At 41.8% G+C, this 27,001-nt stretch overlaps 1 protein-coding gene across 1 annotated transcript in view; it reads right to left on the reverse strand.

The window, feature by feature from the left end:
* PLCXD3 (phosphatidylinositol specific phospholipase C X domain containing 3) overlaps positions 1-25,739 on the reverse strand; it is a 147,038-nt gene extending 121,299 nt beyond the window's left edge. The window contains exon 1 of the mRNA XM_067545574.1: positions 25,584-25,739. Within this exon, the coding sequence (XP_067401675.1) occupies positions 25,584-25,686 (103 nt within the window). The 5' untranslated portion in view covers positions 25,687-25,739. The remainder of the gene's footprint in view (positions 1-25,583) is intronic.
* Positions 25,740-27,001: the final 1,262 nt, after the last annotated feature.

A 27,001-nucleotide genomic window follows, 5' to 3' on the forward strand; every position in this document is an offset into this window, starting at 1 on the left:
AAATGCTATGGTGATGGAGGATGGCTAAATAAGTATGCCATTTTTACAGCACATAGATTTTGCCCATTTTTCAGTATTTCTTTTGGACAGGGTTTAAACACACTGCATTGTTTCTAAGTGCATCTTACTGAATCTCACGCTGTAAAGCCCCTCTGAAAGCAAGAAGGCTGCAGAAAGTCCTAAATTCTAACCACCACCCTTACTGACACCCTCTTTGGGCCTTAATTTCATCCTCTGTAAGTACCCACACCTGCCTTAGAGGAGGAGTATGGTGAAAAGTTGGTGGATACCTGTAGAGTACACGGAAGATTTAAAAGCACTTATCTGGAGCAGTAAATGCTAAGTATTAATATATTCTTTTAACATTTCAAATCCTTAAATCTTTTCTCACTCTTTAATACATAGTTACATTCAGGCTGTGAAAATGCCATCAGTTGTCTCCTCACTACAGTACAGAATACACTACCTTAAGGTTTTCTTTAGTAGCAACACGATATTGTTTCAAATGCCAAATATAAAAGTTGAAGCTGTCTTCATTCTCATTTGCAGGTCTATTAATAACACAGCAAATCAAGGACCTGATCCAATGCCCATTGAAGTCACTAGAAATCTGCCCATTGACTTCAATAGGCACTAGATCAGACCCCAAATCCTGAGGTTCTCAATCAATCAGTTTCTACTGAAATTGATGCTCAGGGAAGCCATAACTGAAGATAATGGAAATTTGCCTCAGTAACGAAATCTTTAATACTACTATAGCAAGAACTGGAAACCTTTCAAATGATCCAAGCCAGATCATTGCCCACATTCTGCTGGGTACTGAAGAATCACAGAACACCCACTTGAATTTCCTGAACAAAATTCTTACACTTTATTTAAAAGACACAGGAAGTAAAGACCAAAGGATTTTTAAGAGTGCCATCTAATGGGCTTAGTCTCTTCTCAATACTGCTTTCCTCAGCTGCTCAGAAGCAGTTTCACTTTTACCAGCTGTACACCCTGTATCCAGTTCTACACTGCCCTGTACCTTGTGTAATTATTGACCCGTGTGCAAACTAAGTGTAAGATGCTAACATTCTGATTTAGGAGCATTTTACACACAGGGCAATATTGTATCTACAAAAGGTACAGGGCAATGTAGAATCTGGCTCAGCTACCAAAGAAAAAACTGCTTTTGAGTAGCAGCAGAAAGCAGTGCTGAGAGCTCCATTATCCAGGGAAAGGTCCAAAAAGCACATTTATATTGAAAACTGGGGTGAACTTATGCATGTTTATTTCAAGCATAACAATGTTTGCCTTTTATGTCAATTGACAACTTAAAAATCTTTAAATTTAACATTACCTTAAATTATTTGACTGTTCATATACAGGTGAGTTTTTTAAAATACATTTATGAATTCATTTTCCTTTCAGATATTAGCTTCAAGTAGTCACTCATGCTTGCAGAGTAGAGTTTAACTGTCATTACTGAATAGTAATATAAAAAAAAAGTAGTTTAAATAAAAAATATGGCTGGGAGAACGGATAGCTATCAGACATTCTTTCTATATGTGATCTCACAGTCCAGAAGGATATTCCTCCATATTTTAAAATATTGTAATAGCTTTATCCCCACAGTAGCGGGGAAGCGGAGGATGCAGGGGGAGAAGAAGGGCAGGGGGGAGTCTGCCCTACACTAGTAAAAACATCCCATAATGGAGAAGAAATTAAAATGCATTGCAATTAGTTAAATTTTCTGTGTTTTAAGAATGCTGCATGTTAAGGAAACTGTGACATTTTTATTCATATAAAAACTATTTTGGAAGAGAAAGGCATGTCCCTCATCCGTCTCAAGAAAAGTTTATTTTCCAATTTATTAAACTCCCCTATTGACACTTCCAGGGGCATAGCAAAAATATAAAAACCACATACAATTAAATCTTCAAACGACAGTGTGAAACAAACACTCTTCCCATCAGACCAAAACCTGAGCTAATAGATAACCTGGCAATGCAGCATGAAGGTCAAACAAACACTGGCTCTGGAACAAGTGGGGAAGCAAATTCTAAAGAAGAGGTAAAATCAGCAACACACAGACTGATATTGGCAGCAGCCTAGCACCCAAAGAGTCCTGGAAAAGGACAAGTTGGACTGGGAGGAATCCAAAACAGAAGTTCCTCTGGGCTGTGGTAGTGCTACATAAGGCTGGGAAAATTACGTTCTCCCTTTGAAGCAGTGAGAGGATGATGGATATGAATAGATGGTGGCTATTGGTGGAGCTGGGTTCCCACTGCTTGACCAGGATGTCATGCATGTGGGGGAAACTAGAGCTTCAGTCTAGGTAATTTTCACATGTCTCTCCAAATATGTAGATCTAGCTGTGCATATCTCAGTTAGACAGGTATATAGTATTGCCAGCTGCCAATCCCAAGTATTCAAAGGTCCTGAGCTAGGCCTCTTAAAATTATTATGAGATTTAATAAAAATAAAATATTGGTTCCTTTTTATTTGCTTTCTAGATTTTGAGCCTTGGGGGTTTATATTTTCAAGCCTTCCTCTGCCACCAGGAAGGACAGAAACTTTTTAAAAAAGGAATGCCAAAATTATCACATGAATCCAGGAGCTGGAGCTTTTTAAAAGACCAAATATCATGACAAAAATCACAAGGATTGGCAACATAGTCAGTCACGGGCAAGCCAAGGTTCATGCAGGAAGAAGAAATGAAAACACCCAAAGATCCACCCCAGGGCCTGCATGTTGATGGTTCTGGTTTCTCTACTACAAAGAGTATGTAAGGAAGACAGCCAATGACTTCCTGACCACTAAAAATATATAAAAAAAGATTAAGTGAAGTGTTGCATTTGGCCTGGTACTACTCTATTTCCATTCTGGCTGGAATTAAATACAAGGTGTGAAACAAATGGCTGTATTAGCAACCAAACAAGCAGCTGTCTGCACTTCACCCTAAATCTGGCTAGAACTAGATTAGAACAGTATGTTAGCTACTCTCCAAGCTATCTTGGCTCAGGGTGAGGGGAAGCAGAAAAACAGGATAGGAAATTAGCTCTCAAATCTTACCTCTCTCCCTCTTAAAAATTCTACCCCATCTTCACCCTTTGTTAACTGAATGCTTACTGCGTATAGCAATACTGCGACTCCTGCACAACTCGAGAACACCCTAAGAAGAACGGATTACTCCGGATTTGAGAAATGTGTGGCCTTAGCAGGGAACTGTAATCACTTCGTATGTTGCACTACTGTGCAGGTTAGAACGGACACCTTTGAAACGGACCAGCCTTGCCAACCTTCCCTTTTGTTCAGTGACCTGCTCCAGTGACACTACAGGGAAATAGGCTTATGTGCATTTTAAGCAGCAACTAGCCATTCCTTCCCACCACCATCACCTCACTTACCCCAGATTTGCATACCAATTTAGAAACCATTTACACCAGTTAAAGATTCCCATCCATTTTGATTAAGGCTGCCCCATCAGCAACTGATTCATTGATAGTGGTTGTGGGACTCCCTCCTTTAGCTACATCCTGCACTCTGAAAGTTTTGTGAATAGGGCTTCCTTGTTTTGCTCAAGGAAAGTGCTGGGGATCAAGCAGCATCCCCATGTGGCGAGGGTCAGAACACCAGGAGACAGACCTCACCTCATTACTGATTCGCACAAGCATGGGCTAAAATGACATACACACCCCCGGCTGCTCACAAAAAAAGCCCACACACTCACCACAACTCTTCAGATCTTTGTTATCCAGACATCTGAACCCAGAGAGTCATCCTGCTGCTATCCTTGTGGCTTGGCAATTCTTGCGACCTGCTTTGTCCCCTCTGGTTTACTTATTCTACAAGATGGCTGCATCTAAAAACACCACTGCTGGCTTGGTTTCTATTTATTTATTGTCAGTTTATAAAATGTGCTGCTCAAAACATTAAGCACCTGTACAACACATCAATTAAACAACACTAAGATAATGGCTCAACTCCAACTCCCTTTCCAAGCATAAGCCTGCACAACTAAACAAACCCTCAAGGTCCAAAGACGTAAGCATTGCCTGGCTTGCTGGGGGAACCAGTTCGAGAATCAGGGGCATCCCCCACTGAAAATACCTTATTACCAATCCACTCCCAGTTGTACCTGGAGGGCTGTTAACTTGGCATCATCAAAGGAAAAGAGCCAGGACTCAAGCTACATAGAGCTTGGTAGGTCAAGACTAGAACAGAACAAAAACTAGGATCTACATCAGGGGTGTCAAACATACGGCCCGTGGGCCGCATCTCCCCGCAAACCTTTTTGATCTGGCCCGCGTGCTGCCGTTGAAAGTTCCACTTGAAGACATGGCATTTCCACTTTAAGAGATTTGTTGGCGGATGGCATTGTCACTTTAAGGGAGTCTCAAAGCGGCAATACCTCCCTCCGCAGAAGCCTCCCGCCGAAAAGCGGAAGACGCCCTGAAATTTTCGGTGGCGGGCACCACTCCTAGAAATCTCTTAAAGCGGCAATGCAGCTAGGGCCCATCGCGAAATTCTGCCGCCGAAAAGGGCTGATGCCACGCCACTGAAAAGGGGAAAATGGTCAGAATTCTTCTGCAGAGGGTTTTCTATGGCCCCTGCGAAGGGGAGTGTATGTGAATTTGGCCCGTCACCATCACCGAGTTTGACACCCCTGATCTACATCATGAAGGAAATTCCACTATTTTGACTTTTGTGCTTTTGTCCCATATTAGGACAAAAAGTCAAAACATCAAAACTTTTTATGGACCAAGAAGTTCTGAAAGATTTTGATTCAGAAATTTATACATGAAATTTTTCAGTATTAATTTTTTTTTAAAAGGTTATCATATGGGGGGGGGGGGGGAAGCATGTCTCATTTTGCATCAACATTAATTTCTGCATCCAACTGAGCTGCTGCTGTGCCTCATGGAAGGTGTAGTTCCAGGCCCCTCAGCCCAGGGAGAGACCACAGTGAATCATGATGGATATAGTCTGGCCAGTGCCCATGCAGGAAAATGGAGGCACTTTGGAACCAGAACTACCAGGCCCATGAGGGACTCTGGAGGCTCAGATGGGTGTAAAGAAATCAAAATATTTTGTTTTGATTTTTCCCAACAAGAAATTCCACCAAAACAAAAAATCATAACCTTTTTCTGCAGAAATGTTTGATTTTGACTAAACCCTATTTTCTAATGGGAAAACATTTGTTTAATTCTTTTCATCCAAGCCCTAAATCAAGGCCAATGCATTGAACCGCCCTTGAAATGAGACAGAGCTCTGGTGTAGCGTTCTCTGTGAGACGTATCACTGAGTAAAACAGAGAGCTGCATTCTGCACTAAGTGAAGCTTCCGAATTGTCATCAAGCGTACACCATGTAAAGCCTGTCTTAAGATGTCAGAGTCATGCATAACTCCTTGGATGGATATATAAAGGATGACTGGCCCGCTGGCTGGTAAGATGAGGCGCTCCGTCTCCACTGTAGTGTTTCTGTGGTGGTTGATGTTTGTGAACTAGCCTGCATAGATTAGAATGAGCAGTCATGCAAAATCCAGGTGCTTCCACAAGAGATCCTCAGTGGAGCCAATGCTTAGTATGGATATCTATACTGACAACTGAAAGCAGTAACTATTCAATCAGACAAGCCCCACAACCCACAAAAAATAAATAAATAAAATAAAAATGAAAAAATCCCTACTGTCTCTACACATTCTTAGAGCAGCCCCCACACACTCAAAAGGTGGCATAAATTTGGTCTACTTAAAATAAATAGGTACTTGTGAAATAGGTTTCCACCCCCCTCTCCCTGAAGTCAAAATGCTGTTGCGCAATCACAGATCGGGGAGGAGGGGTCAGTTACTGGCTTTGAAAGCAAAGCAGACTGCTTGTTTAGTAGAACAGACATCAAACTGGTGCAGTGCTGAAAATCAAACCAGGTAATGAATTAGTGCCACAACAACCCCATGGTGCTAGGTAAGTATTATCCCCATTTTACAGATTGGGGAAAATGAAGCAGAGAAGTTCAGCGACTTGCCCAATATCATATAGCGAGGGTGTGGTTGTGATCTGGCATAATTACTCCTAGAGCTCATGACTTCCTTTCCTCTCATTTAACCACAATACCTTAATGAACAAGGATACAGAATCCTAGAGTGGGAACTAGGAAGAACAATCCATCAACAGATTCAAAATAACCACAGACATTTCTCTCCTGCTGCAATCCGGCTTTGTTATCATGACCTAGACTCTTTTCACCACCACCACCACCCTGCCCGCCCCTCAAGGACTTTGACATTTTGAGAAAAAAGAAACTGAACACTGTGTGGTCTTTGGCCACCACTTGATTTCAGACACTTTTTGCATTTGTATACAGAATCTGAGTATTTTCTATCACTCAATTCAATATAATCTCTTATAGTTATAAAGCTATTTTGTATAGCTGCCAAAATACCAGTTACAAGCTAAAGCTACAATAAAAGCAAAAATTATGGTCTTCTATGAAACATTAATTGATTGCGGATAAAAATGGTCCAGCAATTTAAAACCAGAAAAGTACATTACTTATTCCATCTACACCTTGTTTTAACTAAATATATTACAGGAATTATTTAAAGATTAGAGTAGTTCAGTTGCCTCTATACCTTCTTTTTAAAATCAGGAGTAATTTTTGTAATCCAATAAACCACTTAGCCTCCCTAGCAACAACAGTATGTCATAGATCTCAACTAATCTGCAGTGTCCTGTCTGAGTGGATGTGCAGAGGGGAGTTAAATCTGGAACCTGTGCAGTGGAAAGTATTTATTCTTTTCAACTTTCTGAAAAGATTTTATCTGATGGTTTACGCATTCATGGAGCAAGTCAGATTTTAAATTAGATGAGGAAAAGATTAAACCTTTTTTATCATAAATGGGGATATTAAACAAGGTGGCTAGGCAGCTGAAAATTGTTCCATTAATTGGTTTAGGTGGTTTTCTGGTAATCTAGCCATGTGATTTAAAGTCAGAAGTTTAAAGACAAAATTTATACTTTTAAAAAGACTTAAAATATATTTAGTTTCATATTGAAATAATGTCAGTTCTTAAAATGGATTTATCATTGTGTTCCACTTCAGAAGGAGGGATATTTAAGCAATAGTGACCCATTTAGGAAACTTTGGGCCTGATCTTATGAAATGCTGAGCACCCTCAGTTCTCATGGGAATGAGGCCTTTTTTTTGTTTTTGAGCAATGATCTGCTAAGGGAGAAATATCCTTAGCTTTTCCTCAGACCCTAGAAGATAATTATCTGACAAGTAGACAACATCAGAGAAAGGGATGATTATTGCTATTATAAATGTAAAAGTTACAGTCTAATTTAGATATCCTTCCATGTAACTAAACAAACAAAAATAATCATTGTTTCCTTACTTCATGCTACCCACTGCTTTTTAGAGCACAACATTTGTTCTGCTACCTAGTTATACCCAATTATGAAATCACATTCTTTCTACAAAACAACGAGAGTTCTGTGGCACCTTAAAGACTAACAAATTTATTTGGGCATAAGCTTTCGTGGGCAGAAAAGGGGGTTTCTGCCCATGAAAGCTTATGCCCAAATAAATTTCTTAGTCTTTAAGGTGCCACAGAACTCTCGTTTTGCTGAAAACAAACTAACACGGTTACCTCTCTGGAATTCTTTCTATAAAAATCCTGAACACAATCTCAGATAATCTGGCTCTGAAGAGATTTGCAGCACCACCACAAAATTATGCCACCAGCACATTATCATTTGTACATGAAAATATATGCACAAGCTGTTCCTCACCATAACCCCTAGAGGAAATTACCAATGATTCCAATTACTGACTTGCTACTTGAGGAGGGGGAAAAATGTCACATTGCATTTGTTTTCACTGATTTATTCATAACATGACAATATTTCTATATAACTAATTGCTGAGTTCTTTGACACTGTATAGATGTATTCCTGCTAAAGACAGGCCCAAACCAAAATCTCTAATCATAGGTCAACTGAAAATCAGACTTCCAAACACACCCTAAACACTGGGAAAGCTTAGATTCAAATCCAATATTTACAACTTTGATTCATCTCTCTTTCAAAATATATTCCTGTACAGAAACTCATGGACTTCAATGGGGCTCCATGCTGGAATGAAGGACTATTTGCAGGACAGGATTCTAAAATTATAACTCTTTTGAACACAGAATGAGCTAGGATAGAGGTTATTCTCACTGGAACAGATGGCCCATTAAATCTAAGCAGTATATAATCAAAACTGTCTTAAAAGCAGAAACCAAAATTATATTTAATTAAAGCAGAAAGGAAAAAAAAAACACCTCCGCTTACCCCCACCACCACCACCATTATATTGTTCAACATGATGAATAAGATTTTTTAATAATAAAAGGGTCTCTGAAAAGCCAGGGTTGTAGTTCCCATAACCTTAAATTGTTTGCTTTGTATCAATAGGATTATTATTATTACTATTGCATGGCACACCCATTTTGAGCTCTTTAATTATGTATGTATAGCAATACAAATGTTTTGTATGAAAGGTGTGATGTAACTTTGTAAAGTTATAATACATAAATGCAATTGCAGAGTTACATAGTAGCGGAGGAAAAGAGGAGTTTGGATGCACCGGCAAAGGAATAAAGATGTTTTCAGCCACAATTTGAAATGAGATGGAAAGTCAATGAGGTAGCAAGACAGGAATAATACCTTGGCAGTACCTGCCAACATTAGTGAGATTTTATGGAGGGTCAGAGAAGAAGCCAATTCTATTGGAAGTAAGCCAGAGAGTAGGGAGTAGATAGAGAGAGAAATGCATTAAATAGGCAGCTCTTGTTTAAAAGCAGTAAGGTAGTTCTGAATCAGATCTTACAGTAGATGGGGAGCTAATGAAAGAGGCTGAAATGGTTTTGCTCTTTTAGGAAGTATGAGGAGGCAGGCATCATCATTATGAGCATGCTGAACTCTGGAGAGCTGGGATAAAGGAGACACTGAGGAGGCAGATTAATAGTGAAGGCAACAGAAAAATTAGGCCTGGCTCAGGGTATCAGCAGAGGTGAAAATTGAGGCAATGGAAGAAGGAGAGGTGTTGATAGTTATTTTACAAACAGGGCAGATGTGAGAACAGTGCAAGAACAGAGAAGAGAGAACAAGGTTACAGTTAGTAGAAACAAAGAGAAGAAAAGAAGTCAAGGAAGTAGATTGAGGATCTTCAAAAATAACTTTCATTTACTGTCTTGAAACAAGAAAGCACTTTCCCTGGGCAAGAAAAAATTGAGACAAAGTCATGGCCTGGACTGGAAAGGAAGGAATGATTAAAATGTATCAGAAATATATGTGTAGCTTGATCACCTCTGTGCAAGAATGGTAGTTAACAGCAAAAGTAAGGCTAAGAGGGCAAACTATGTACATGTCAAATTTAAGTTTCTAAAAAAAAAAAAAATGTATGAATTATCATCATCTGCTATTCAAGCTCAATAAATGGAAACAACATCTAAACAATATTTAATAGCTGATTTTTTCCCCATTCTCTGATAAGAATAATTGTTTAGCCTCTTTTGGGATTAAAGATTTCCAAGAAGTTTCCTTACTGAGCTGAGAATACATATGAGAAATGTCCACCCAAGAGGTAATATTTTTCAACAGTTATAAAACACTAATATAAAGGACTAGAATTAAAATGTCATCTGAAAAAGTGTTACACTGCTACTCCTGCAATGCTATGCAATGCATAAAACAGGTACAATACACCTACAGTAATAAACGAGGCCTACTCAACAAAGAACAGAATTAGGCGTAAGCACATGTTTAAGCATCTTGAGGTCCCAGTCTTATGTCTGTCATAATCCAGGTATTGCAACTGCTGGCATAATGTAAGCAAGAATCAAATAATGCAGCAAGTTCTGATGTGTAGGGGAGCCTCCTCCCTGAACACACACCAAGATAGTTTGAAAGTTACTTAGAGCACCTGGAATAAAGAATGAAGAAATGGCTTCTAAAGAGGTATATGGTTAATAAATACTCAAAATGTAGGCTTTTCCTTAGTAAAAGTGGTAAAATTATAGTACAATTTTATCTATGCTAGATAACTGAACTCCAAGCATCCCTATTATTATCCCATTCATTTCCCACAATTCATAAATATTCTTTTGAAATTCATAAAAAAATGGAAAAAGTAAATCAGTAAAATAAGAGAAAGATTTTATTAGCATGAGCTTGAAATGGCTACACAACTCATAAGCAAGGAAGCTGTAAATGAATTATGCTAGTCATCCCAAATCAGTCCATAGACCCTTGATATCTCACCCTTCTATTCTATATAGATTTCTATACTATGCTCATCTGAGTGCCTTCCAGGAGTGCATTAAGCAACATGACTATACATCTGTCACATTTGTACTCTCATCCTCTCCCCCGAGGGAGCAGCATGTGTAGTGGAGTATTTTGTTTTGGCAAGTTGTTTTTGTTTTGTTTGTTTGTTTGTTATGACATAACTATACCTGTTCCTTTGTGTTTCATCTTAGAGAAGGCAATACCAAAGAAAAGCACTTTGCACTTGAAACAGAAAGTGGTGAGGTTTGTGATAGTCATTTGTTTCTAGGGGCATTCAGTCCAGTGCCTTGGACCACCCTCAGAAGGTTCTGTCTCCTGCACAGACAAGCTCCACTCGTACTGTTAAGAGTTCCATTGTGCCAAAGGAGTGAAGTTCTTGACCACAGTCTGTGGCTCAGAACTTTAGACAGTCTTTTAGGTATTTTAGTCTTTTGGATCTTCAAAGCCATTGAGTGCTTTGAAGATAAAGGACCAATACTTTGAACTTGAGTTCAAACCAGTGTGCCCTGGTTGCCAAGAAGGCTAATAGCATATTGGGCTGCATTAGTAGGAGCATTGCCAGCAGATCGCGGGAAGATCCCCTGTATTCGGCATTGGTGAGGCCGCATTTACAGTATTGTGTCCAGTTTTGGGCCCCCCACTACAAAAAGGATGTGGAGAAGTTGGAGAAAGTCCAGCGGAGGGCAGCAAAAATGATTAGGGGGCTGGAGCACAAAACTTATGAGGAGAGGCTGAGGGAACTAGGCTCGTTTAGTCTGCAGAAGAGAAGAATGAGGGGAGATTTGATAGCAGCCTTTAACTACCTGAAAGGGGGTTCCAGGGAGGATGGAGCTAGGCTGTTCTCAGTGGTGGCAGATGATAGAACGAGGAGCAATGATCTCAAATTGCAGTGGGGGAGATCTAGATTGGACATTAGGAAAAAAAGTTATTCACTAGGAGGGTAGTGAAGCACTGGAATGGGTTACCTAAGTAGGTGTTTGAATCTCCATCTTTAGAAGTTTTTAAGCTGCAGCTTGACAAAACCCTCGCTGGGATTATTTAGCTGAGGTTAGTCCTGCTTTGAGCAGGGGGTTGGACTAGATGACTTCCTGAGGTCCCTTCCAACTCTATGATTCTAACTTGTTTCGAAGTTATGGGAAGCCAGGGTAGAGCATAGAAGGTAGGTGTGATGTGTGCTAACGGTAGCTTGTGTTGCCAAGGAGAAGTGCTGCAGCATTTTGTACTAGGGGTTTCCTAAGTTCTGAATGTTTCATGCCCAGGAATATCAGAGTGCTGTAGTCCACGAGAGAGGTGATGAATGCATAAATAATTGAGGCCAGGTATTTGTCAGCCAGGATGTGACAGAGTCTCCCAGCCACCTGATGATGGTAGAAAGCATTACTCACAGCTGTTACGATGTCTTGCACCAGCAGCTCAATGTCTACCACACACACAGCTGCACTTGCCCTGCTCTCACTTCTGCTTCCTGTCATTGCTCCAAGCCCTGCTCCAGCCCCAGACTCTACATACATCATTCTGGTTTCTGATTCCTGGCTCTGAATCTACATCCCTGTTTATGGCTCTGGCTTAGGCTTTGGTTTCTGACTCTGGTTCATCTTGGCCCTTGATCCTGACTCTGGCTTCACCTTTGGACCAGTGCCCAATTCCTGAATCTACACTTACCATTACCTGAACTGCCATCACAACCACCAGGCAAGCTCCTGCTTCACCCATAAGGTAGACTGCCCATGGTCCATCAGCTTACAGGTGGAGCTGGGTCATCTGCATATTGCTAACATTTGAGTCCAGGTCATCTGACCAGTTCACCTAGCAGTTGCATGTTGATGTTGAAGAGGACCAAAGAGAACTGATCCTTGTGGAACTCCACAGGTAAGGGGTCTAGTGGGGGAAGTGCAATTTCACACCACCACTCATTGGGTGCGTCCCTCCAAGAAGAACTCAAACCATTTTATTACCTTACCCTGGACTCCTGCCACTTCTCTCAGGGAGACAGCAGTATTTCATGCTTACCAATGTCAAACACTGCAAAGAGATCCAGGAGGGTGAGAATAGATGTCTGTCCTTTATCCATTGACAGGAGATCATCCATCAGTGTTAATAAAGCAGTTTCAGTTCTGTGTTCTGGCCTGAATCCAGATTGTTATCTTCATTTAGATGAGCCTGAAGTTGCCTGTGGCTAGCTTCTCTGTAAGCTTGCTCAGGAATGAGAGCTTTGACACTTGGTGATGGTTGTCTAAGACTGAAATATCCAGGGTGGGTTTCTCCAGTGTTGGTCAGACTATTGCATATTTAAAGGAGGAAGGGAAGATTCCTTCTCTGAGTGAAGCATTGGCTATTTTGATCAGGCGTGGCACCAGTTGTTCCAGGCAGGAAGGGCATGGGTCAGATTCACAAGTCTTGTGTCAGGACTCCTCTATCGGTGTCTAGAACTTCTTGATACGCGAAGGCACGCAAGCTATTGGTTGTTGGGTGCAGGCAGAGAAGATCCATACTGTAAAAGGAGGCTTCTTAAATGGGTGTGATCTTTTTAGCAAAGTAGGATTATAGTTCTTCATAGTGCTTGGTGCACGGCTCTCATGAAGCAATTTACCACCCAGATTTACCAATGGAAGCTGACAAATCCACATCAACATATTAATTAGTGAGTTGGATAATAGAGTGGAGAGTATGCTTATCAAATTTGTGACTGATACCAAGCTGGGGGGGTTGCTAGCAGACTGGAGAACAGGGTTAGAATTCAAAAGGACTTTAAGTAAAAAAAACTGGTCTGAAATCAAAAGATGAAATTCAATAAAGACAAGAACAAAGTAATACAATTAGGAATGAAGGGGGAAACAAATGGACAAATATAAAATGTGGAATAACTGCCGAGGAGGTAAGATTGGTGAAAAGGATCTGGGGGTGACAGTGGATCAAATATTGAATATGAGTCAATGTGATACAATTATGAAAAAGGCTAATATTCTGGAGTTTATTAGCAGGGGTGTCGTATGGAAGATACAAGAGGTAATTGTCCTGCTCTAGTCAGCTCTGGTGAGGCCTCACCTTGAGTATTGTCTCCAGTTTTGGGTGACACGCTTTAGGAAAGATGTAGACAAACTGAAGAGAGTCAAGGGGAGAGCAACAAAAATGAGAAAAGATTTAGAAAACATGATCCATAAGGAAAGGTTAAAAAAATGGGTATGTTTAGTCTTGAGAAAAGACAACCTGAAGGAGGGACCTGATAACAGTCAGCAAATATGTTAAGGACTGTTATAAAGAGGATGGTGATCAATTGTTCTCCTTGTGCACCAAAGGTAGGACAAGTAGTAATCAATTTAATCTGCAGCAAGAGATTTAGGTTAGATATTAGGGAAAACATTCTAATTATAAGGATAGTTAAGCACTGGAATAGGCTTCCAAGGGAGGTTGTGTAATCCCTTTCATAAGAGGTTTGGAAGAACACGTTAGACAAACACCTATCAGGGATAGTCTAGATAGACTTGGTCTTGCTTCAGTGCAGAAAGCTGGTCTAGATGACCTCTCAATGTCCCTTCCAGCCCTTAATTCCTATGTTATTAAATCATTCATAACATATTTTAGAGGGTTTTTATAAAAATGACTTCTTTCTCTCTACTTGTGAAAGTCACAAGTCTAACTGTACAAGACTTGGAGTAGTGGCAAACGTAGCTCTGAAATTGAGGAGCCTTTACTTTTTTGTGTACTGAACCTTTATTTTCTCTCAACTCTTTCCTCCTGTGCCCCTGCACTCCAAGTCCCATAGTTGCAACCAGATTTCTTATGTTTCTCCATAAGTAATGAGAAAGCAGATATTTTCTGAATAAAAACTAAATCTCAGACAGAGAGCACACAGTGCATGTCTCATCCAAAAGTGCACTGAGCTCTCAGAACGAAATGGCTACTGAACTAGACACGTAATGTTTGTACATAGAAATTTAAAAAGAGCAGGTCACAAAACGAGAATGAAATTTCTCTTTTACACACACTTCAAAACAAATATGTTCAAAATTACTCTAAAATAGCTTATATAAAAAGCTATAAAAGTGTTACAACATTAAAGAAAGAGACTTTAAGGCCAGAAGGAATTATTGTAATTATCTAGTCTGACCTCCTGCATAACAGGCCATGAGACTTCCCTGAATTAATTGCTGCTTCAAGTTCAATTGCTGTGTTTGAACTAGAGCATATCTTTTAGAAATAGATTCAATTATAATGTAAAAATTTTCAGTGATGGAGAATCCACTACAGCCTTTGTTGAGCTGTTCCAGTGGTTAATTACCCCAACTAGTTACATTTATCCCTTATTTCTAATTTGAATTTGTCTAGCTTCAGCTTCCAGCATTGGATCTCGTTATGCTTTTGTCTGCTACATTGAAGAGCCCTTAATTATCAAATTTCAGTTCCCCTTGGTATTTATAGACTGATTAAGACACCATTTAATCTTCTCTTTGATAAGCTAACTAGTTGCCATCCTGGGGTCTCTCACTGTAACACGTTTTCCAGTCTTTTAATCATTCTTGTGGCTCTTCTCTGAATTCACCTCATTTCTCAAAATCTTTCTTGAAGTGTGGACACTAGAACTATCTACCTCCCCTCTTTTCCATTAGTTGTGTATATTGTCATCAGCAATCCCTCGGGTCAAGGATGATCTCCTTCACAGGTTTTATTTTATATGGGTCCGTTGGTGACTGAGCCGCAGGCTCATTGGCAGACATTGCAGATGGTGTTGGAAGGCAGGGTAGGGCCACAATTGCTGCATGAAAGTTGTTTAGCCTTTCTTTTCTATCATTTTTCTCCAAGAAGGCGCAAGGTGATCTTCCCCAAAAGTGCCTGTTCCTTCTCTGACAAGTCTTCACCAGTTAGCCTTGTCTAGAGCTACTGTTCCTCAGTGTGTGGTGTTGATACCACATCTCTTGATGTTTATTTTGAGATTGTCTTTAAAGTGTTTCTTTTGGCCTCCCCATTTCCTTTGGTGAATTGGACATACAGCAATTGTTTTGGTAAGCGTGCATCAGACATGCATACGCAGTGCCCACTCCACTTCAGCTGGTGCTGGACAATCAGAGCCTCAACACTGAAGATGCTGGCTTCCATGAGGACACTAAAATTAGGGCAGCGATCCTCCCACTTTACACACTGGGGGGTGGAGAGGGAGGCGGAAGAGGAAAGATTTTGTGTTAAATTATTTTTAAGGCAGCTCAGAGGTTCAGAATATTAGAAGCAACTCAAGAGAGAGATTAATAAGCAATGTTCAGGTAACGTGGTCAAAACTACATGACAAATTAATTTATCACGACTAGCACCTCTGCATTGTGTGTGTACATGAAATACCTCGAGTTACATACAATTACTATTACATTCACTGATGGTCTATATAATGTGTATATAATCAGTGCATGATTTCTTAGGGGTATGCTTTATATTATTTAGTATTGAGAGCTTACTTTGGTTGCATATCATTTGTATCTGGGACCTGGATAACAAGCATTGGGCACATTGATATTGTTAAATAAATAGGTACAATATTTAACCTATTGCCATTGGTTTGCAGACACGAAGACTGAAACAACCACCACCTAGATTGGTTATCTAAAAGTATTCTTTTCTCTGGCCTTCTCAAAGGCAGAGAAAGTGAGCTGAATTACTTCTTTTAAAACCAGGACAGAGCTCATTTTACTCTACCTTTACTACCAAACAAGACAGTTGTTTTGGAAACAGGACTTACAACTTTAGTTGGGTGGATCTTCTAATATGAAAGGCAAATTATATCGGTGAAGAGTCCCCTGTGATCCACAAGTGCCTGCAACACCATTGAGAAGTATCCCTTTCGATTTATGTACTCTGTGGCAAGGTGGTTCGGAGCTAAGATAGGGATGTGCGTGCCATCCATGGTCCCCGACAGTTTGGGAACCCCATTGCAGAAAAGCATTCCACTATGTCCTCCATGTTTCCCAAAGTCACTACTCTTCTTAGCAGACGTCTATTAATGGCCCGGCACACTTGTATCACAGCTGCTCCCACGGTGGATTTACCAACTCCGAATCGATTCCCAACTGACCGGTAGCAATCTGGTGTTGCTAGCGTCCACAGAGTGATGGCCACTCTCTTCTCCACTGTCACAGATGGTCTCAAGCAAGTATTCATGCATTTCAGGGCTGGGGAGAGCTCTCCGCAAAGTTCAAAGAAAGTGGCCTTTCACATTCAAAAGTTCTGCAGCCACTGCTCATCATCCCACACTTTTATAACGATGTGATCCCATCAGTCACTGCTTGTTTCCCGGGACCAGAAGTGGCGCTCCATTGACTACAGATGTGTGACAACCTGCAGCAAACGGGAATTGTTTCATTCTATGGCTTGTAGCAAGGCAGCCTCTAACATCGCAATTTTCAGTGCTGCGGCTCCTGTCACAGCCCTGAAAATACTGCAGAATAAGTCATGAGGTGTTTGTGATGCTCACAATAATAGTGCAGAGCTGAGCGGTCTCCATTCCTCTCAGGCAATGGCGTGCGCGCGGCAGAGAGTGAAGGGTTTGAAAAAATGGCGCAAAAAGACAATCATCTGTTTGTTTGGACTGGGACAAGAAGGGAGAAGGGGAGGAATACATTGCATCATGAGAGGACAACAACCTTCCCAAAAGCCTTTGCGACTCGTTGCACTGTGGGATAGCTACCCAGGGTGCACTGTTTGATTGTCGACCCAAGCACGGCTAGTGGGGACGCAATCCTCCGATGCAATGAGCGTGGTGTGATCACACTCCTGCGACTTCTAAAATTTGGCAGGTGAAAGTTAATTTAAAATGAATCAACTTCACTCCGCAGTGTAGACATACCCTCACTCTCTCTCTGGCCCAATAATTAAGTCTTTCTATACAGTGGAACAGCTTCAACAGGGGAGACTGAGGGAGGTCCCACATCAGAACGTCCCACAGCTCAGTGGCTAGAGCCACACTCTCCCCAGAGATGGGAGATCCAGATTTAAACCCCTTCTCCCCATCAGCAGGGGAAGGAGGAACTAAACCCACAACCCAGGCAACTACTCTACCCACTGGCCTAAAAGATACAAAGTGAGCAGCAGTAGCACCTCCTCCACCTATTTTGTGTGGTGTGAAGTAGGCATTAACTCATTCTCACAAGAAATGACTTAGGCACCTAAACTGCCTGACTTCAAGAGAGAAGCTCCCAGATGGGGATTATAAGCAGAGGTAGGTGCCTCCCTGCAGCCTAGACTTCCAAGATATCCTCTCACAGAGTTTGTCACAAAGTGCTCCCTCAGCTATCTGGTGTGCTGTACTGCCTAGACAGTTTCCATCATCTCCTAGTCACAGCACACCCAAGCTGTTTGCCTTTCGCCACACATACCTGTTACTGAACAATCCTTCTGCAAACTGAACATGATACAGGCATACTGCAGCAGGGACTTTCCACACAGGTAACCTTCTGAACTCTTCCCTCATGCTTCCGGTTCCTTCTACTTACATCCTCCCAATTGTATCATTAGCTCAGTAATTATCCACCCAAGGGCTCATAATCCCCCAACAGAAAGCAGTTAACTGCCAACAGCTGAATCTGCAGCCTTCTTCCTGCTGCAGCAATGTGAGCCATCAGGGTGCTGCTGCTAGCACTCCTTCACATACTTCCCCCCAGTTCAATTCAGATCCTTTCTTGCCTCCCTGGGGTCTTCTTCACTGTTTGAGCCTTACCTTCTTTATGAGGCTGGGGTTCTAATGGGGCTTTTTGTGCCCTTTCAAACCAGACTTCCATGGGCCACCAGTGAGCGTCTTCTGCCTTCCATCCACAAAAAGCACACTGTAAGGATGGAGGTTTCCCCCACAGTTCTGTCGCAGCCCATAGGTTAGCACTAGTTACACCCCAGACCTTAACTCTGCTTTCTTTTGCCCCTGGCTTGTAACCACCAGAGTAAATTGCCCCTCCAGAGCTGCAATACTTTGGTCTCGGTCCTCTTGTCTTATCTTGTCCCTGACTCGGGACTATCCGTGTAAGTTCACCCATCAAGGCCTCATTATCAGGACCCTTTTCCCTCTCTTCAGCATGCCCTCTCTCTCAGGCCTTGCACATAGCTTGTTCCTCCTGGGAGTTGGCCAAGCCTCTCCTCTCCTTCTCTTTAAGTGTCTCTACTCTAGAATTTACCAACCTATTGCCCCTTCTCAAATTTCTCTCACTAACCACCCATGTCCTCCAGCGTGTCTGTTAATATAGTCTAAGGTGCTTTTGTACTACCCCTGGAGGGCTATCTGGAGGGTTTTCACTTGGAATTACTTTATTCAGACTGTTTTATTGGAGTATCCTCCTCCATCTTTTGTCTTTCTTACTCAAGGGAAGTGGAGTCCAGTCCATTCCTATAATGACCATACAAGGTAATGACTTTATTACACCCATTCTCTGCCACTTAAATCTTCCTCCCACCTCCAATGGAAGGACAGCCACAGGGTAAGTATTCTTTTCCCCATGCACACAGTGGATGGTTATCACCCCTTTCTGTTGCCAATGCAGTTTAACCAAGGTGCTTAGGACTAGGAACATGCAGTTGCTGAGTCAACCACTCCCCTTGTGGTTCTCTGGCTAGTCTGATGGAAACAGTCCTTATCCCAGAATTGCCTTTTCCTCTTGCCCACCCACAGAACTCCATGCACCCAGAGTTCACGTATGGGCCGTCTCTTTGGGTGTCCTTTGCCCCTTGAACTGGTGACATACTGCTGTACGGGCAGTTGGGGCATTCTTGTTCACCCCTTACATCCCCTTCCCACCATTTTATGAAGGAGGTTTCCTCAACCTGCTTTCCCCCATCTGTGCTTGTGGTGGGGAAGAGGGAAAGGGGGAGGTTGGAGATTTCTACATGGGAAGTCTGCTTCCACAAACTTCTCCGTTAGTTTCGCCACAGCCTCTAACGATTCTGGCTAACACCTCTGAACTGAGGCTCGCATAGTCTCGGGGAAGCTCTTTGTTCAAGGACAATAAAGTCCATTAGAGCCTCTATGTCCTTCCTACCTAGCCTCAGCCACTGAATGGTCCAGTCAGACAGTTTCTGGGCAAACACCCTAGGACGTATCCTGCTGTTCCGCATAGCCACACTAAATTTCTGGTGATACTTCTCTGCTGACAGGCCTACCCTGTCCAGAATAGCAGCCTTCAGAGTGTCAGTGTCTGGGCTGCTGTTTGCTCGGTGCCATATAAGCTGCTTGAGTTTTGCTGCTCAGATGAGGGTCCAGCCCTAGCATCCAAACCCCCGTGTCCCATTCAGCACTGGTAGCCACCTGCTCAAGTGTCAGCAAAAAGGCATCAAAGTCTTTATGTCATTTTACCTAGTCGTAGGCCTGCTGCCTTTTTTCCAGTTTCCTCACCAGAGTTTGCTAACCACTGCAGAAGATGCTGCTGTATCCAGGACTGCTCCTTGATAAACTATGGTAGCTTCAACTGCTACTCTGTCTGCCAACCCAGAAGTGCTCGTCACTCCATCTGCTGGGTCTTCTGCATCTTCAACTGTTGCTCAGCTAGCCAGAGTGGCATTTTCTCTCTCACATCCAGACCCTACTAACCTCACGTGGGTCATTTTCTCTCAATCAAGAGTGTTAAAGACCCTAAACAAGCCCACACTTGTCACAGGGTGCTCCCTCAGCTACCTAGTGTGCCATGCTACCTAGCCAGTTTCCATCCTCTTATGGTCATTAGCTGCTTGCCTTTCACCACGTTTTTTTTTTTTTTTTTTGCATAGTTCTTTTGCAAACAGAACAACATGACAGAAGCATATTGCAGCAAGCACTTTCAGCACAGCTTCTCTCCTTTATACAGTTAACCTTCTGAGATCCTCCCTCTTGCTTCCTGTTCCTTCTATTTATATCCTTTCAATTACTTCATTAGTCCAGTGACTACCAGCCAGGTGCTCCTACTCCGCCAATAGAAAGTGGTTAACTGCCTCCAGCTGAACCTGCAGCCTTCTTCCTGCTGCAGTACCATCAGCAATCAGGGTGCAGCTCCTAGAACTCTGTCACAAAGGTGGGGCTTAGGACAATCCTTTCATCATCATCTGCCATTAGCTAGTTTAGGTGGCTCCCTATCTAACATGCTGGCTTTTGCGGATCACATCCTTTAATGCTTAGGTACCTCTCTCTCCCCATTCATTGTACAGGGAGCCTAATCCAGGCTTCATGGATCCCAGTATTGTCCCAGTGATTTCCAAGGTGCCTAAAAGTTAGACAGTGAGTGTAACAGTGCTTATGTCCTTTGTGGATCCAGGCCATAGCCATGTCCCAGGCTTCCTAAATGTGCTCTTCAAAAAAAAAAAAAAAAAATAGCATTAGCTAAAACCACCATTTAAGAATTAGAGATTTGGATAACTGGATGTGCTCTGGGATTGTTAATGGTTTATAGGAGGGCTTGATCTTATGCCATGAAGTCCTTGGGAGTTTTGCATTAACTTTAATAAGAGCAGGATTAAGTGCGAAGTTTTTAAATGAGCAAGAACTCCTTTGGAAGTCAATGAGAATTTTGCTCAATTACAGACTATAGAATTTGCCCCATATTTAATAATAATATTGGTGCTAACTAGCACTGTTAGCAGACTCAGCAAAGCAGCAATAGCTCAAACATACATGGAGACTGAAACACCCTTTAATGCCTAGAAATAGTTGCCCCTAAAGAGTGCTGAGGTATGTTGGCAGGGCAGTGGGAAGAAACTTGCATTGTTACTGACTGTGTTACATCTGATCTCTGGACAAAGCTACATTAGAAAAATTAGCACGTATTTTACTGCAATGTTTCAGCTGCAGTTGCTAAAAAATGGCATGAAATTTCTAATCATAGATGCCCCCATTAAATCTTAAGGCTCTAGTTATGTCAGTCAAACAACCAGTACCCTTCATGACCATCAAATATAATTTAATATGTTTGGAAATAAATGAATTTGATTATCTGCTCAAAACTGACACAAAAATATCTTTTTAAAAAAATACCCTGTGTTTTGAGGAAAACTTGGTCTGTAAATGTCCCTATACATTTTAAGTTAATGTGTTGCATATAATGACAAGTTGTTACAACAACATTTTGCTTGTTTGCACATCAAAAACTATTATAAAAGGCTTGCTTACTATTTTGTGTTGTTAACATGAGCACAATATGACCTAGTGATTGGTCCTTTATAGATTCCTATAGCTGGATATTAACACCTTCTTATATGGGACATATTCAGTCAAAATAAAAAATGCTGCAGAAGCTAAGACATTAGGCATTTTGTATTGTGAAGACAGTCAGATTCTCAAGCAATACATACAGCAAAAATAGAGGCACAAACTGTAAAGCAGCAGCAGCTACTATAATGTTTAAAAACAAAAGCACAAGACAGAGGGACACTAGCAAACAACAATTGCAATTATACTGGCTTCAAGTACCTTTGAGTGATGATATGACTGTCACAGCACCAGCAGTTGGTGTTTAGTGCTTTCAGAAAGTAAGGTGAGAAAGGTTGACATTCATCCTAAGTGTTTACTGGGACACTTAAGAACCATTATAATTTACATTAGAGTGTTAGAGCACCTAGTATAGTACAAAAGGACATATCAGAAAATTTCCCACAAACCAGTTTTCTTGTTAATCCCAGAACCATCAGGTTGTTCCGAGTTTACTAACCTGATTAGCATTTCAGACTGCGACACCAATTTGTGCATCATTTTAATGTATTGTCAAATAGAATCTTTTGATGGAAGAAAGAGGAGATGGAGGAGGACAATTGCTCTAACAATCACGGCAAATCAGGCAGTGTGAGCTATCATTCTTTACCTTGTTCAGTTCAGGGACTAGACTGACATTTCGCATAAGATGTTTTCCAAATGCTACCGAAAATGAAGTCACATATTAAAACTCAGTATTCTCTCTCTCTCTCTTTCAAACACACATACATGCACAAAAACAAAAAAAGCCACCATAACTCACAGTCAAAACTAGGATTTTGACGTATGCCCAAGGAAATGAATTTCCATCCACTGAATTTCAATGTAAATTGGGCACCCGGCTCCCTTAAACTCCTTTGAAATTCCTGGCATACAAGATTACTTTACACCGTAGTTTATTACAATTTTAAGTGATCGTGCATTTTACCCTTGTACTGCCCCTTTTACTCTGGAAAAGTTATACAAAGAAACATTATTTCATCAGGAAATGATCTTGTGTGTGAGACAGAGTCAAATCCTATGAGTTTATAATTCATTTTACCAGCAAACGTGTGTACTACACACTTTGCACGAGTAACACAACTACCTCCACATACAAGAAAAAATGTATTTGTTTGGAATCAGCCATATATAGCAGCGGATAAATCTTATGCAGCCAATGTTCTTATCCAGGCAATGCAATGGAATAAGGTACAATAACTTAAGAGAAAGATGTAACAGTAGCACTGACTTCACTAGTTTATCTCTTTAGTAGTTCACCATCATTCATGTACTATATAGAGTGAAGTGCTTTACAACTTTCACTATTTTTTCTCTCTAGTTGTGTTTAAAATCAGTGAATTTATGTCTGTCCATTTACAATGTAATTGTGGCATCAGAAGGACTCCTTTAGAGAGCACTAACCCCTAGTCTACACAACACGATTAGGTCGACCTAGCTGTGAATGTGTCCTCACTTAAGTTTGACTCCCACTGACGTAAATGCCTCTCTACACAGATTTAGTAATACCACTTCCCCGAGCAGCGTAGAGTCATGGTTGATGTAATTTGTTAACGCAGTGCCAGTGTAAACACTTACATCCACTGCTACTGGCCTTCAGGAGCTGTCCCACAATGCCCCACACTGACAGTACAATTGATAAAAGCGCTCCTGGTGAGGACACGCTCTGCTGCCACAAGGAGACAAGTGCACACACCCACACAAACAACGTAATAGCAGCAGTGGCTATATGCTGATGTAAATTAGTTGACGTAATTTTGTAGTGTAGACATGGCCTAACAGAAGAAGATATTTAGACGTAGTCACTCCAACATACCTTTATATATTTTTAATATCTTTACCCACTCCGCGCGCGCGCGCACACTCCGCGCGCGCACACACACACACACACCATTTTTAATGGCAGTGGGTTTTTAAAGTTTACCTGTTCGGATACTAGCTGGGGGGAAGGGATTCTTTCATGATCTCAAAGAACAGAAGCAAAAATTATAATCAAACTGACAAGCTCATTTTGAACAAATATTTGTGTACGGCAAACTAATTGCATGCTGCATAAAGAGAGAGGGATACATGATAAGTTACACTGAAATGTCTGTCAAATACAGACTATATCTATCTATGTGATATCACACAATAACAAATGCATACCACTTCTAATACCCCTTAGTGGCTTAATCTCATTTGTTTTTCAAGCATCCAAGTCAAAATACAAAATCGTATACTCATGTAACCACAAGGCACTCATTTCTCAAGTTATCCTCAAATAGTCCATTTATTTAGAAACGCATATAAGCAAGAGCAGCACAGTGTTAAATGACACACCGCTGCAGACTATCATCTTCTGCTGCAGCGAATTTAGTTTGTCAGATATTCCCCACATTTGCAGCCCTTTAATAAGACAAGTAGCCTCAGGCATTCAAATGCTATAGTTTAACCATTGGTCAAGTACTTGAGGAATGGCTTCAAATGTGAAGAAGGAGGGTGAGAGAGATTATTGAGGGTTTTTAAATTTAGACTGATGCAACTGGCAAATAAACATGTAACAGCCCAGTAAATTGTTAACACTCTTACAGGGCAATTAACTTATTAGCATTTAATAGACTTCAGTTAGCATTTGCCAAATGCAAAGAGTTTTTGGTCATTGTTTTGGTGGTATTGCTTTTTCCCAGAACACTCTGCCACACAAATCCATTTCAATCACATAATTATTGAGACACCACATTAGCATTTTTCAAATATCTGCTCTGCTTTTTACCTTTGCTCTGTCTGGCAACCACTCACTGAATACTAGGAATTCAGAAGCAGGCATATGTGACATATTCATACTACAGCTCTTATAAAATGACAGCCCAGCCCATTACTTCTCAGCAGCTCTTGTGGATTTTGAACCACCACATCATCCTATGTACTTTAAAGGCCCTTATGTGCTCTCAGGAAATTGATACTCTGCATTTGACATTGCTCTGACAGTGGAGAGGCTGTAATAATGATGCTGCTTTAATAGTTCCAAATAAATTCTCTTTCAGTTTTCAAAGCTGACGATACCTAGCTAATTACAACTTATTGATCTGTTGGGAAGAGGGGTGGGAGGGAATGCATTAAGGATCTCCAAAAAGTTTAGCATTCCAGATTGTGCAGGAGATCATTTGAAAAGTTAAAGCAAAGTAATTTCTCCACTGCCCTGGGAGGCATGAGCTTCAAACCCGTAGTGAGTGTTTTACAGAAAAATATTGTAAGCCCGCAGTCAATGTCTTTCTTTCTCTCAGTCAAAGGGGCCTGACAAGAGCTCTGTGTAAGCTCAGAAGCTTCTCTCTCTCTCACCAAATTGAAATTGGTCCAATAAAAGATATTACCTCACCCACCTTGTCTTTCTAACCTCCTGGGACCAACATAGCTACAAGACTGCATACAGGAATCTTTACCCATGCTTCATACAAGCATCACCCACAGAAGAACACTGGAGCTCTCTTCAATTGCATGCTCGCTGACTCACAGACATACACACACATTTCTGCGTTTCATGAAACAGCTGATTCCCTTGCACATCTGCACCAGATCACCCCAGTTCCAACATGTCAGGCAGCGGGGGAAAGGAGCTTTGCTAGCGCTGTCGTTGCCCCTGAACTTTCCTCGCCTCTTCTTGCAAGGGCTTTGTCTCTTTAAGTGAGATCTGAGGAGAATATTAATGACTCTGGGAGGGTCTGGCAAAGAAATCACCAGATCCGTCCAATTCAATGTCAACACGAAGGAGGCTGATGTCCGTGGTGGAGAGAGGACAAGGATCTGAGCAGCAAAACGATGGTAGAGGGAGAAAAATAATGGTAGAGAAGGGAAGCGAGGGGGAAATGAGAGGGGACAGAGCAGGCTCCCCAGCACCCCACACTCACACAAAGAGAAGCAGTCACCTTGCAAGCAAAGCTACAGTCTAGATTTCACCCCTCAACCCACTGAAGCAAGAAGTGGAAAGGCAAGAGCTTGCCCCATTTATCCGCCAGCGAGGCTTTGCTTTGCCAATGCTAGTCAATATCTCAATGTAATACAATTAATGGGGGACAACCCCCCCGCTTAGCGTCTGCCTCGTACCTGGGATCGCTAGGTTTGTGAGCGGGAGGCTGTGGATGCTTTCTGGCAAAGTTGCCATCCAGTCTGCGAATTTCAGCTCACTCTTCCCTTGCGACGAAGCCATGCTGCTGCCTTGATCGCGTGAACCCGCCTCGCTCCTCTGCCGGGCAGCCTCACTGCCTGTAATCCAATGTTTGCCCCAGCCCTGCTAGAGTTTACACTCTGCTCTGCGCCACACCCACAGGATGGCGCAGACACATGCTCATTTTAATAATTATTCCAAACACTCCGCGCGCCCTGCACGCAGCCAGCCGGCTCGGATGGAGCTTATTTCCCCCCCCTTGCCCAGCACTGCTGCTTGAACGCTGCTGACCCTTTGCTTGAATGTCTGCCCTTCCAAGCTCCCACTTTGCCTTGCATTTTAACTTGATCCACGCTGCCTCCCATCTGCCTCACTCACTCCCCCCCTTTGTTTGCTGTTTCAGGCTGGCTCGCAGCAACCAATTTGCCATGCTTCTGATTGGGATTTTGCTCATTCATTTTTAATCCACGGTGCATAACACTTTCTCCCTTAGGGGCTTGTTTATTTTTCTTGCTTGTTCCCCCTTCTCTTTGCTGGGGTCTCTGTTTCTGTGGCTGGCCCTATCAAGAAGCGTGATTTTCATTTCTCTCAATCTGCTTCCTCACAAGGGCTTCTTCCTTTACTAGAAAAATGCTGACATCATCTTGCTTTGCTCTTTTATCTTTTGGGTACAACTTAGGTTGCCTCTTCTGCACTTCATTCAGCGATTAAAAGGATGATGTAAGTGTCTGTTTTACATCTAGAGGGTTGGTGTCTCTTCATGAATGAACTCAAAGGACACCCCTTTCAATGTATGGACGCATACACCAGTTTAGGTGGGGATGGAGACGGAGCAAGGACACCCCAGTGCTCCCTCCCTCTACCCCGGGAAATAGACACCAATGGGGAGAGAGAATATCTCCTGACCTTCCCTTGCCCTCTCCTCTACAGCCTTATGGAATGAGGAAGAAAGGCTGTCTCTCCAAAGGGAGGTTACTCCCAGGAGCCAGATGCATGACAGCAGTGGTTGCAGTAAAATGGGACCGGGGGAGGGAGGTATTGAAGAGGAGTAGGCATGAAGCCATCAGCCATTAAGAAACTCCATCTAGTACATGCAGCAGATCTCCTCAGCAACACAGTCTTACCACAAGCACATAGAAATGCAGGGATGAAAGGGGCCTTGAGAGGTATTCTAACTTCAGCACAGAGGGCTGGCAGGACCAAGTATACCTAGACTGTCCCCAACAGGTGTTCTCTAACCTGTTCTTAAAAATATCCAATGATGGAATTTCCACAACTTCCCTTGGAAGTCTATTCTAGACCTTAAATACCCTTATAGTTAGAAAGCTTTGCCTAATATATAACCCAAACCTATTTT

Source organism: Emydura macquarii, unplaced genomic scaffold (genome assembly GCF_026122565.2).
Source record: "Emydura macquarii macquarii isolate MOO-44397 ecotype Brisbane River unplaced genomic scaffold, CSIRO-AGI_Emac_v2 contig_1045, whole genome shotgun sequence".
In the NCBI taxonomy this organism is placed as follows: domain Eukaryota; kingdom Metazoa; phylum Chordata; order Testudines; family Chelidae; genus Emydura; species Emydura macquarii.